The following is a 13259-nucleotide window of genomic DNA, read 5'->3' on the forward strand; positions in this document are numbered from 1 at the left end:
CTTCCTTTCAGAAGCCAATGGATGAACCTGGTCGAGTGCTTCATATGACAGAATTACCTAAAGAAAAATGCAAAGTGAAAGATATCCTCAAACTTGCTCAACCTTTTGGAATCATTACAAAATACTTACTTTTAAATACCAAGAGTGAGGTGAGTAAAATAAATTTGGCTCTTCTGTAAGGAGAACTTAGTGAAGCAGATTCAGTCCAATGATGCTGTAACTGAGGGTGACAACAACCTGACTCTTGCCAAACTGTTTCCAAAGATGTGTTAAACCTGAACCTTTAAAGATGCAAATAGGTTTGACTTGCTCATCATTAATTAAATAGTTTTGATTTTGTGCAATATGTTTCGCTATTCTCTTTTTTGGATTGCTTAATTTCTGGTTGTACTTTTAGCAGATGACTATTTTGATACTGAAACTTGTAGCACACTATTTGTAATAGTCATGGACTTTTTTTAAAAAAAAACAAAATTTAGGGATTTGTGGAAATGGCCACGAATGGGCAAGCACAAACAGCAGTCGCCTTTTACAGTATGAAACCAGCAATCCTTTATGGCAAGAGGGTCCGAGTGGATATGTCTCACAAATACAAGGAGATAGATTTGAAGGTAATTAAAGTAGAACATCTGTTGGTGTATGTTTCAGAGAATTTTTTCTAAAATTTCTCCACCCTTAAATCAGTACAGAAAAGGTATATATTCAGTTCTGCCCTTAAAATGTTTTCTGTGTATTTATGCTGATTTTTCCCAGTCTCATCGTCGCAGGGACAAAATTCTGGAACTCCCTCCCTAACAGTCCTATGGGAGTATATTCACCTTATGGACTGCAGTGTTTTAAGAAGGCAGCTCACCACCACCACCTTGAGGGTAATTAGGAATGGGCAACAAATGCTGGCCTTGCCAGCGACGTCCACATCCCATGAACGAATAAAAAAAACTTAACCTGTACTTGCCTAGAAAATTAATGTTCTTTTCAGCCAAACACCACAAAGGGAAAGGATGCCAGTCTCTGTTCTTTTAGTATAGGCCTGACTTGTCGATCATATCAACTGAGTGGGTATGTGGGCCTGCATCTGAGCCCAAATGTTTCTTCTTTAGAAGAATCCACAATGGATAAGAGCTTTTGTAAAAACCCATCTTAAGGAAGATACTTTGGAGAGCACTTTACCTTGCATTACCTTACCAGAAAAATGTTTTTTTTAATTAAGATTCAGCAGTTAAACTATAATGTATGTCGTCTCTAATATGGCTTTTATCTTTCCAGAAGCAAAAACAAGAACGGACTGGTGGTAGGGTGGCACTCCTCCAGAACCTCCCTCCCTCTGGTTACTCAGATGCTGATATTGTGAAAATTGGCACTAACTTTGGGAAAGTGCTCAATTACATTGTGATGAGACTCCGGCACCAGGTACCGTCAAAAGTATTTTTGTTTAAGGGAGGTGAGGGGTGCAAATGTATGCTGGGAATTCCTGGTTTGAAAATTTACTATACCACTTGTAACTTGTCTCAAGGATTTAAATTAAGTGCAGTGTGCAACACGCAAAAAGTACTACGGCAAAGAAGAAGGCAAGAGCATAAGAGTGAGAAAATGGCAGTTGGCCCATTAAGCCCACTCTATCCAGAGTCATATATGATTATTCTGTCGTGGACTTTCCTCTTGCCCACCTGCTGATCCCCTACTTTCGGAGCACTAAGTTCTTTTCTCATTCGTCTTTCCCCATCACACCTCTGGGGTGCCGCAAGTGTTAATGGTGGATTTAAGTTCAATTCCATTTTAAATTTGCCTATGGTACTCTAATGTCTATATAAATGGTAGTATTCCCTTTACAAAAAAAACCTCCTGATAGTACAAATTATGCAAGATATTACCAGTAAAGGAATATTTTGCTTATGTACTGAGATCTGCTTCTCAGTAAAGCCTTTTTTGTAACCACTATTCCTCAGGAGTTCCCCAGTCTTATGTTAGTCATGGGGTGGGTAGGAACAATGCTGTGCAGAAGGTAATTGCTCATCTGGAAGGGAAAACATGGCATGGGTGAGAGAATGTTTTCAAACATTTTTTGGCATTTGCATATTTTAAATATTAAAAATGTGAATGGTTGTGACTAACCTTGTGTGGATTTTCTCCTGATGACTATATCACTGTTGTAACCACAGGCATTTCTGGAAATGGAGTCAAAGAAATGTATGACAGACATGGTTAAACACTACAAGAAAACACCTTTAATATTCCGTGGTAGAAAAGTAACTGTGGATGCTTCTCAGAAATACAAGACACTTATATTGAAGGTAAGTAATGCCATGCTAAATTTTAAGCATTGTCTTAATGTTTTAATAGTACAGTGCAGCTTATACAGATGACCTTTTCTGTAAAGTGATTACCTGTCCAGTATGGCCACTTTTGTAGTGCAGAATAACGTCTTAATAGAATTCAGTAGTAGGTCTCCTTTACAAATGCAGTCGTTTGCGTACTGTATATCATAACATCATGCAGCACAGAAGGAGGCCATTCGACCCACTGTGCCTGTGCTGGCTCTCTAAAAGAGCTATTCAATTAGTCCTATTTCCCATTTCTTTCCCTGCATTTTTTTTTTCCTTTTCAAGTATATAGCCAATTACCTTTTTGATAGTTACTATTGAATGTGCTTCACCAGCCTTTCAGACAGTGCATTCCAGATCATCATAACTTGCTGCGTAAACAAATGTCTCGTTTTCTGCCCTCTGGTTCGTTTGCCAATTACTTAAATTACCGATTCCCCTGCTGGTGGACACAGTTTCTCCTTATTTTCTCTATCAAAACTCTTCATACTTTTGAACGCCTCTACTAAATCCCCCCTTAAAGAGAACGAGAAGAAATTTTCCCCAAAAGACTGAATAATCAAATTTGCTAGCTCATCTTGGTAATCAATAAGACTCCCAACCATTGTGTTGGAAGTCTTTAGTCCCGAGCTGTCGGCAGGTGTTGTTTGGCAGACCTTCCTTTCTAGCTGTGAACATAAAAGATAAATATAGAGAGATGTAGTAAGTTAGTCAACATTCAAACAGGAATCTGAGAGCAAGCTTTTAGCCTGGCCCAGAAGGAAAGCGCAGGTAGGGAATTAAAGGTTAATTTTCAAGTCGAGTAAGGCGTTGTATGTTCATTATTTTTGTATTATTCCACAAAGCCAAGCGGTCCTGATTGGATTAACTTAATCCAATCATAACAGTTCTGTGCATTCGCTTGATGTGAAATAAAGCAGCTCAACAAATTGTATCTGGCCTCATTTTACCTGGTATTCTCTCAGTCCACCTTTGACAAAGTTGGAGAGGTGTACATGAGAATCTTATTGTTGCATCCCTGACTTGTGCTATCATATAATATTGGGCCATGTGACTCTGGACATAAGGGGCATCGGATCCATTTATAGCCATGACCAACATCATTGAACCCGAAGTTTTCTACGGCAGACCAGAATTTGTAACAATCCCTATATAATCTTTGATTTATTATTTCAGAAACCAAGCATAAAAGTTCAAGAGCTGTTGAAAGAACAGGATGAAGCAGACAGGTAAATTATGTTTTTATAGTTGCCTAGCTTGCAGACCTGTGTTTAAAGCCAACTATTTCTAAAACAATTTTCTTTAATGGGTTAATAACCAGGATTGGAAAGGACTTTCCTCGTGTTCCCAAGTCTTAAAGCACTTTGCAAATACAGTCCATTCATGATTTATTTTCATGCAGAAATGGCTTGACAAGCAAACTTAATGTCACAGGCCTGTAGAAATGGTATTTGGGAACTGTGTAAAAGTTATGGGTTGTCATTTAGCTTAACTGTGCCTTGTTAATCTCTTGCTTGCTTACTTGAGGTTTAATGTTCAAAATAAAAACTCTCCAAATTTACCTTCTGTTTTGGGCCTTCATTTCTGATGCTAAAAATGAAAACCGACTTTTATATATAAAATATTAAAACATGGGTATTTTAAATTAGAAATAAAAACTTACTTGAAAGGTCCTTAAGGCAAATTATTTAACGGTTGGGCCTATTTATATGAATACCTGATTTCTGATCTGTGTGGGCGGAGTTGGGTGGAGCCAGAGAAATGCAGAAACTCTTAATACTGAGTTGGTCTTTAGATTAGTCTTTTACACCTGATTGCAGATTGGGTTGATGATCGAGATTCTGTAACGGTGAGAAGGAGGGCAGAGAAACAATATAGAAGCTGAGGTTATAGTTATGGTCCCAACTGTAGATGACATGCCAGTCATGTTGTTGGGTTTCTGGTTGGAAATTTTTTCTCAACAATTTTCTCCTGTTCCTTTTTTTCTGGAGCTGCTAATGGTTCCACAAGTGCTGTGACACCTTTGGCAGAGTATACAATTGCAGGGAACATAACAGCCAAGACCAATTCTGTACTCGTCCAATATCCGCATGTACATTGTCAGCAGTGGTTGCCAGCAGCAAAGCTGTAATCTGTGTTGACCAAAACTAGATCTTCTAATTCCATTATGTAGATTTGTTTTTATATTTTGTTTCTCTTTTCGAAGAAGACGGCGACGTTCCCGCAGTCCTTCCTTTAAGAAAAAGCTGCCTAGCAAATCAAAGAACCTTCCAAAAGCTGATGGAGAAAAAGGAGAGCAGAGAGCCTCTGAAAGCTCGTCTTCAAAAGAAGTCAGGAAAGAGAATTCCGAGGGAGAAAATGAACCAGAAATGAAATCTGAAGAAAAAGAGGAAGTTTTAGAAGAAGAAGAAGCTATTGTAGTCATTGAGAGTGATGCAGAACTTACTGAAGAAGGTATGGTTGAAGAGCTGGGAAGTGGTGAATCAGAGAATGAAGAAGTTGACCAAGAAGGTTTACAGAAGGAAACGGAGCATGAGATGGAAGGAACTGACTCCATAGAACCAGATTCCAAAACAGATATGGAAACTAGTGTGCAAAACACATCAGAAACAACTGAAGCGGTAAAAGCACAGATTTGATTCTTAGTCCTTCTTATATTTCTGTCTGTTTGGCAATAAATATGATCTGCAGTAATAAAATAAGAATAGTGTTTCCTAAATTAAAACATTCTGCTTTTTTTAAGCAGGTACCAATTATTCAAAGGAGTAAAAGACACCAACAAGCAGCATCACAGGTATTTTTTCCCAACTTTGAGTCCTGCGGCTGTGTGTTTTAAGCTTTTTTAAAAAAGTGATATCCTTTTACCTATGTATCAGGTGACTAGCGAGGCCCTGTTTTGAATGGAAGGAAAAATTTAGTGCTCTGTTGCATCCCGCTGTATGTGCCTTACTACAATGATGAAAGCGGTATAGATGGCTGTTGTAAATAACTCCATAGAATGCTTTGGCACTATATCATTTTTTGTGACCAGCAAATGTGGATTCTACAAGTCTGTCAGGTTTCTGTGGCACATTAAGTGTTCCAAACTTATTTTTATGTTAAAATGTAACTGGCTGTTTTTTATTTGCTCATGTCACCTCTGGTTCTTTTGCCAATCACCTTAAATCTGTGTCCTCTGGTTACTGGCCATTCTGCTTATTTACTCTATCAAAACGTTTTGAACACCTGTATCAAATCTCCTCTTAACCTTCTCTGCTCTAAGAAGAACGATCCCAGTTTCTCCAGTCCAACGAAAGTCCCTCATCCCTGGTACCATTCTAGTAAATCTCCTCTGCACCCACCCCAAGGCCTTCACATCCTTCCTGAAATGTGGTGCCCAGAATTGAACACAATACTCAAGCTGAGGCCTAACCAGTGTTTTATAAAGGTTTCGCATAACTTGCTTTTATCCTGTATGCCTCTATTAATAAAGCCATGGATCCCATTTGCTTTTTTAACAGCCTTCACAACTTGTCCTGCCACTTTCAAAGATTTGTGAACCTACACCCCCAGGTTTCTCTGTTCTTGCAACCCCTTTAAAATTGTACCATTTAGTTTATATCGCCCCTCCTCATTCTTCCTACCAAAAAGTATCACTTCACACTTTTCTGGGTTAAATTTCATCTGCCATGTGTCTATCCATTTTACTAGTCTGTCGATGTCCTCCTGAAGTCTGTCACTATCCTCCTGAAGTCTCGCTATCCTCCTCATTGTTTACTACATTTCTGAGTTTTGTATCATCTGCAAACTTTGAAATGCTCTGTATACCCAAGTCCAGGTCACTTAATACATATCAAAAAGAATAGTGGTCCTAATACAGGCCCCTGGGGAACACCACTATATATTTCACTCCAGTCTGAAAAACAACTGTTCACCACTTCTCTCTGGTTTATGTCTCTTAGCCAATTTTGTATCCATGCTGCCACTGTTCTTTTAATCGCAAGGGCTTTAATTTTGCTAACACAAGTGCCAGGCAATGATTACATAGGATATGCAGCACAGAAACAGGCCATTCGACCCAACCAGTCCATGCCGGTGTTTATGCTCCACTCGAGCCTCCGCCTGTCTTTCCTCATCTAACTCTGTCAGCATAATCTTCTGTTCCCTTCTCTCATATGCTCATCTAGCCTCCCCTTAAATACATCTACACTACTCGCTTCAAACACTCCCTGTGGTAGCGAGTTCCAAATTCTCACCACTCTCTGGGTAAAGAAGTTCCTTCTGAATTCCCTAATTGATTTCTTGGTGACTATCTTGTATTGATGTCCTCTAGTTTTGCTCTTCCCCACAAGTGGAAACATTTTCTCAGTATCAACTCTTATCAAAACTTTTCATAATTTTAAAGACCTCTATTAGGTCACTCCTCAACCTGAGACCCAGCCTGTTCATCCTTTCCTGACCGATATACCCTCGCATTTCTAGTATCGTCCTTGTAAATCTTATTTGCACCCTCTTCCAGTTCCTCCATATCGTTTTTATAAGACAACCAGAATTGTACGCAGTACTCCAAATGTGGTCTAACCGAGGTTCGATACAAGTTTAGCATATCTTCTCTACTTTTCAATTCATTCCCTCTAGAAATAAACCCTAGTGCTTGGTTTGCTTTTTTTATGGCCTTGTTAACCTGTGTCGCTACTTCCAGTGATTTGTGTATTTGTTCTCTGAGATCCCTTTGATCTTCTACCCCACTTAGATTCGTATTTTCCAAGTAATATGTGACCTCCCTATTTTTCTTACTGAAATGTAATGCCTCACATTTATCTGTGTTGACTTTCATTTGCTAATTATATGCCCATTCTTCAAGTTTATTGATGTCTTGTAATTTGTTGCAGTCCTCCTCGGTATTGACTATCTTCCCCCCCACCCCCCCTCCAAATTTGGTGTCATCTGCAAATTTAGAAATGGTGTTTTTGATTCCAAAGTCTAAATTGTGAACAACAGTGGTCCCAGCACTGATCCTTGTGGAACACGACTTCCCACCTTCAGCCACTCTGAATAGCTACCCTTTACCCCATCTCTCTGCTTTCTGTCTTGGAAGCCAGCTAGTTATCCATTCTGCTACTTGTCCCCTGACTCCGCATGGTCTGATTTTATTCATTCGTCTATTATGTGGTACCTTATCGAAGGCCTTTTGAAAATCTATATAAATTACATCTACGGCATTACCCTTGTCTACTCCCTCTGTTACCTCTTTCAAAAATTCAATGAGGTTGGTCAAGCAAGACTTTCCCTTTTGAAATCCATGCTGACTATTCATTATATTTTGGATAACCATTTCCAACAAGAGAGAGTCTAACTACCTCCCCTTGACATTCAATGGCATTACCATCATCGACTCTGTCACCATTGACCAGAAACTTAACTGGATCAGCCACATAAATACAGTGGCTTCAAGAGCAGGTCAGAGGCTATGTATTCTGTGGCGGGTGACTCAACTCCTGACTCCCCAAAGCCTTTCAACCATCTACAAGGCATAAGTCAGGATCGTGATTGAATACTCTCCACTTGCCTGGATGAGTGCAGCTCCAACAACACTCAAGAAGCTCAACACCATCCAAGATAAAGCAGCCCACTTGATTGGCATCCATCCACCACCTGAAACATTCATTCCCTCCACCACTGGCGCACCATGGCTGCAGTGTGTATTTTCTACAAGATGCACTGCAGAAACTTGCCATGGCTTTTTCAACAGCCAACGCTGCGACCTCTACCACCTAGAAGGACAAGGGCAGCAGGTGCATGGGAACACCACCACCTCCAAGTTCCCCACCATCCTGACTTGGAAATATATCGCTGTTCCTTCATTGTCACTGACTTAAAATCCTGGAACTCCCCACCTAACAGCAGTGTTGGGAGTACCTTCACAATGTGGACTGCAGCGATTCAAGAAGGCGGCTCACCACCACCTTCTTGAGGGCAACTAGGGATGGGCAATAAAAATAATAAACAAGTCTATTATGTGGTACTTTGTCAAATGCCTTTTGAAAACCTGTATACACAGCATCAACCCTCTTTGTTACTTCATCAAAGAACTCGATCAAGTTAGTCAAACACAATTTGCCTTTAACAAATCTGTGCTGACTTCCATTTATTAGCCCATACTTTTCCAAATGGCAATTAGATTTTGTCCCCGGATTATTGTCCCTAAATATTTCCCCAGCACAGATGTTGGGCTGACTGGCCTGTAGTTGCAGGGTTTATCCCTCCCCTTTTTTAAACAGATGTGTAACATTTGCAATCCTCCAGTGCTCTGGCACCAACCCCATATCCAAGGAGTATTGGAAAATTGTGGCCAGAGCCTATACAATTTCCATCCTTCTCTCAGTAACCTAGGATGCATCCCAACTGGACTGGGTGACTTTTCTACTTTGAGGACTGCCAACCTTTTAAGTACCTCCTCTTTGTCTATTTTTATCCTATCTAATATCTCTACTGCCTCCTTCTTTATTGCTACATTGGCAGCATCTTCCTCTCCAGTGAAGACAGATGCAAAGTACTCATTTAGTACCTCAGCCATGCCCTCTGGCTCCACAAGAGTTCCTTTTTGGTCCCTAATTGACCCCATCTTCATTTGACTACCCTTTTACTATTTGTGTTTATAAAAGACTTTTGAATCCCCTTATATGTTAGCTGCTAATCTATTCTCATACTCTCTCTCTGTCCCTCTTATTCCCTCCTCTGTACATTCTATCTTCAGCTTGGTACAATATTATGAGCCTTACAATTGCCATAAGCCTCCTTTTTCTGCCTCATTTTAACCTCTATATCGTTAGTCATCCAGGGAGCTCTAGCTTTGGATACCATTGCTTTCTCCCTCATGGGAATGTGTACTCTGTACCCAAACCATCTCCTCTTTAAGGCCTCCCATTGTTCAATTAATGTTTTGCCTACCAATTTTTGATTTCCATCCCCCTGGGCCAGATCCCTTTTCAACTCACTGAAGTTAGTCCTCCTCCAGTTAAGTATTTTTACACTTGATTGTACTGTGTCCTTTTCCATAACTATTCTATAAACTTGTTCCTTGTTTGGGGAAAAAATGCAGTGTCCCATAGGTGAGAATTTTATGCTTTATTGGAAAAAAGAGGTCATGCAAAAGGCAACTGCTTGCAAAAATCATGGGAGCCCTGTCTTCAGTATGTTGGTTGGGTTTTGACAATTGTACTCATATTTTTGTTCAGTATCATACTGAAAAAAAGATCTGGGCTTTTAATTATAAAATTGTTTGGTTTCCTATAGGAGCTGAAGGAAGAGTGCTTTCCCGAAAACATTGATGAATTTGTTACTGTGGATGAGATTGGTGATGTAGAAGCTGGGAACTTAGATCTAGAAGATCTGATGTCTTGTGCAGAAAACAATAGTAAATTGGAGAATGATGCTGATACAAGCATTCAAACAGAGAAATCAGAGGACGCAAGTGAACAAAAAGATGAGGATGTGGACAAACCTAAAAGAAAACGTGGTCGAAAGAGGGGAAAGAACATCAAAATTAAAAAAGTAGAACAAGGTGACAGAAAAGATAGTGGTGAAGAAAATGATGGAGATGAAATGATGGAAAATAAGCTGGATGGTGATGAAAAGAGTGATGTGCAGGAAGAGACTACCTCAACCTGTGTAGAACCAGAAAGCAAGCGTGCTCGTTCGCGATCTCCTACTCCAGATGAGTACCGACTTGGACCATATCAGCCCAACAATCCTGTAGGTAGGAAAAGTGTACACTTCAGTTATTTCTTTATAAAATGTAGAATTGTTAGAGTACGACTTCTAACACTTAATGCTTATGTATAATATGTAATTTTCATATTCATTGTACGGACTTTTTGTAAGCGTAATTCATGCAACAAATTCATGAGAGACCAGTTTGAGTATGCAATTGTACTGGAGTTACTTCATGTATCCTAACATTGCTCTTGCAATATATTAGCACATTCATCAATGATGGTTCATTTGGGAATTAGTGCTAGCTATTTTGAAGCCACTTGCAAGTGTTGATCTGATGGTCTCAGTGTAGTATATGTAACTAATGCTGCAGGTGAAGGTACTATATTGGCATTTAGTAGCTATAAGAAAAGAAAGGCCTGCATTTATATAGCGCCTTTCACGACCATTGGATGTCCCAAAGTGCTTTACAGCCAATGCAGTACTTTTGAAGTGTAGTCACTTGTAATGTAGGAAATGTGGCAGCCAGTTTGCGTACAGCAGGTTCCCACAAACACCAATGTGATAACGACCAGAAAATCTGTGTTTTTTTAGTGATGTTGACTAAGGGATAAACATTGGCCAGGACACCGGGGGCTGGTGTCGGGGGGGGTGGTGGGATAGACCAGAAACTCAACTGGACCAGCTACATAAATGTCGTGGCTGCTAATGCAGGTCAGAGGCTGGGTATTCTGCAGTGAGTGACTCAGCACCTGACTCGCCCAAGCCTCTCCACCACCTACAAGGTACAAATCCAGAGTGTGATGGAATACTCTCCACTTGCCTGGATGCGTGCAGCTGCAACAACACTCCAGGAGCTCAACACCATCCAGGAGAAAGCAGTCCGCTTGATCAGCAGCCCTTCCAGCACCTTAAACTTCTACTCCCTCCCCCCAGCGCACCGTGGCTGCAGTGTGTACTATCCACAGGATGCACTACATAAATTTGCCAAGGCTTCTTCGACAACACCTCCCAAACCCGCAACCTCTACCACCTAGAAGGGTAGCAGGTGCATGGGACCACCATTACCTCCATGTCACACGTCCTGACATAGGCATATATCATCATTCCTTTATCGTCATTGGGTCAAAATCCTGGAGCTCCCCAACAGAATTGTGGGAGTGCCTTCACCACATGGACGACAGTGGTTCAAGAAGAAGACTCTCTCTTTTAGGCAGTCCCTTGGAACCGAGGATGACTTGCTTCCACATTAAAAATGAGTTCGCAGGTGACTGATTAGTCCAATGCGGGACCTACAGTCTCTGTCACAGGTGGGGCAGACGGTGGTTGAAGGGGCGGGTGGGTGGGGTGCTTGGGTTAACGTGCGCTGCCTGCTCCCGGCGAAGAGACTTGAGGTGTTCGGCGCCTTCCCGGATGCTTCTCCTCCACTTTGTGCGGTCTTGGGCCAGGGATTCCCAGGTGTCGGTGGGGATGTTCCACTTTTTCAAGGAGGCTTCGAGGGTGTCCCTGAAGCGTTTCCTCTGCCCACCTGGGGCTCTCTTGCCGTGCCGGAGCTCCGAGTAGAGCGCTCGTATTGGGCATGTGGACAATGTGACCCGTCCGTCGGAGCTGATTGAGCGTGGTCAGAGCTTCGATGCTGGGGATGTTGGCCTGAGCAAGAACACTGACGTCGGTGCGCCTATCCTGCCAATGGATTTGCAGGATCTTGCGGAGGCAGCATTGGTGGTACCTCTCCAGTGCTTTGAGGTGCCTGCTGTACATGGTCCATGTCTCTGAGGCATACAGCAGTGCAGGTATCACTGCTGCCCTGTAGACCATGAGCTTAGTGCCGGGTTTGAGGTCCTGGTCTTCAAACACTCTCTCCCTCAGGCGACCGAAGGCTGCACTGGCACACTGGAGGCGGTGTTGGACTTCGTTGTCGACGTCTGCCCTTGTTGACAGTAGGCTCCCAAGGTATGGAAAGTGGTCCACGTTGTCCAAGGCCTTGTCGTGGATTTTGATAATCGGGGGGCAGCACTGTGTGGCAGGGGCAGGTTGGTAGAGGACCTTTGTCTTACGGATGTTTAGTGTAAGGCCCATGCTCTCGTATGCTTCGGTGAAGGTGTTTACGATGGTTTGGAGTTCGACTTCCGAGTGAGCGCGGACGCAAGCATCGTCTGCATACTGTAATTCGATGACAGAGGATGGAACGACTTTGGATCTGGACTGGAGGCGACGGAGGTTGAACAGTTTCCCGTTCTGTAAATTAGCTCCACTCCAGTGAGAAGACGACTCACCACCACCTTCTCAAAGGAAATTAGGGATGGGTGATAAATGCTGGCCTTGCTAGCGACGCCCATATCCTGAGAATGAACCAAATATTTACTGACCCAAGCTCCTAGCAAATTCTGGGAGCACTAAAGCTGAAATATATATCCTTGTGAGAGGGAAAAATGACAAATATATTGCAGCAGTTGATTATGGAGGCTACAGTAATATTGAAACAACATTTTAAAATAAAAGGTTTCAAAGAATAATCTGAGAATTCTCCAAAATCTGGTTGATAATTAAAACTAATATTAGGCAGTTGCAAAAGTGCATTGTTACCAGCAGTAAAAGGAATCCAAAGACTTTAATGTTTTATATGAACTGTACGAGTGTGTTGTGATGTCTTTGCACCCCCAGTGGTCCGGAGAGTGGGTGAGTGTGAAGTCTGGTGCTTCATTTGGAAAATAAGGAATGCTATATTTGAGGATTACTAACTTTTTTAGAAACATAGTTGTTAGCGGAATTTGAAATTGCATAATATTTCAGAGCCTGTAAGTAGGCGTTATAGGTTGTTCTTCGATTATTTATTACTGGCACTGCAGTTGCAGTAAGTGGTATTGGCGCATACTGCTATTGGTTGACTCTTTTATTTATTGTAGGACTAGATTACGTGGTTCCAAAGACTGGCTATTACTGCACACTCTGCTGTCTCTTCTACACAAAGGAGGAAGTGGCGAAGAAAACCCATTGTAGCAGCCTGCCTCATTATCAGAAACTGAAGGTAAGCTCCTGGTGTCTCTTGAGTCCCGAAGTTTATACTTAAATTTAAAATGATGCTTTGTGGCTTATTTGTACTTGGTTTGTAATGTTTCGGTCTGTTTCTCCAATGGAAATTGGCACTCATTCACAATGTATTCACCATCCGATGGTCCAGAATCTTAGTGGCCAAGTGAGTTGTCGGCAGACTGTCCCATGGAAAACGGCTGAGCCCAATCG

The 13259-nt window shown here is 41.6% G+C and overlaps 1 protein-coding gene across 4 annotated transcripts in view; it reads left to right on the forward strand.

Annotated features, from left to right (window-relative positions):
- The window catches only part of LOC147113998 (matrin-3-like), a 57079-nt gene that overhangs the window by 28857 nt on the left and 14963 nt on the right, over nucleotides 1-13259 (forward strand). Inside the window, exons 7-15 of one of the 4 annotated variants that reach the window (XM_085995473.1) lie at nucleotides 12-149; nucleotides 480-611; nucleotides 1267-1410; nucleotides 2160-2291; nucleotides 3498-3550; nucleotides 4528-4942; nucleotides 5068-5115; nucleotides 9597-10059; nucleotides 12923-13044. In XM_085995473.1, coding sequence (XP_085851599.1) covers nucleotides 12-149; nucleotides 480-611; nucleotides 1267-1410; nucleotides 2160-2291; nucleotides 3498-3550; nucleotides 4528-4942; nucleotides 5068-5115; nucleotides 9597-10059; nucleotides 12923-13044 — 1647 coding nt within the window. The remainder of the gene's footprint in view (nucleotides 1-11; nucleotides 150-479; nucleotides 612-1266; nucleotides 1411-2159; nucleotides 2292-3497; nucleotides 3551-4527; nucleotides 4943-5067; nucleotides 5116-9596; nucleotides 10060-12922; nucleotides 13045-13259) is intronic. The other 3 variants (XM_085995474.1, XM_085995475.1, XM_085995476.1) reach the window with 3 other exon arrangements.

Source organism: Somniosus microcephalus, chromosome 8 (genome assembly GCF_052327205.1).
Source record: "Somniosus microcephalus isolate GS21.2 chromosome 8, FLI_Smic_1.0, whole genome shotgun sequence".
NCBI classification, from domain to species: domain Eukaryota; kingdom Metazoa; phylum Chordata; class Chondrichthyes; order Squaliformes; family Somniosidae; genus Somniosus; species Somniosus microcephalus.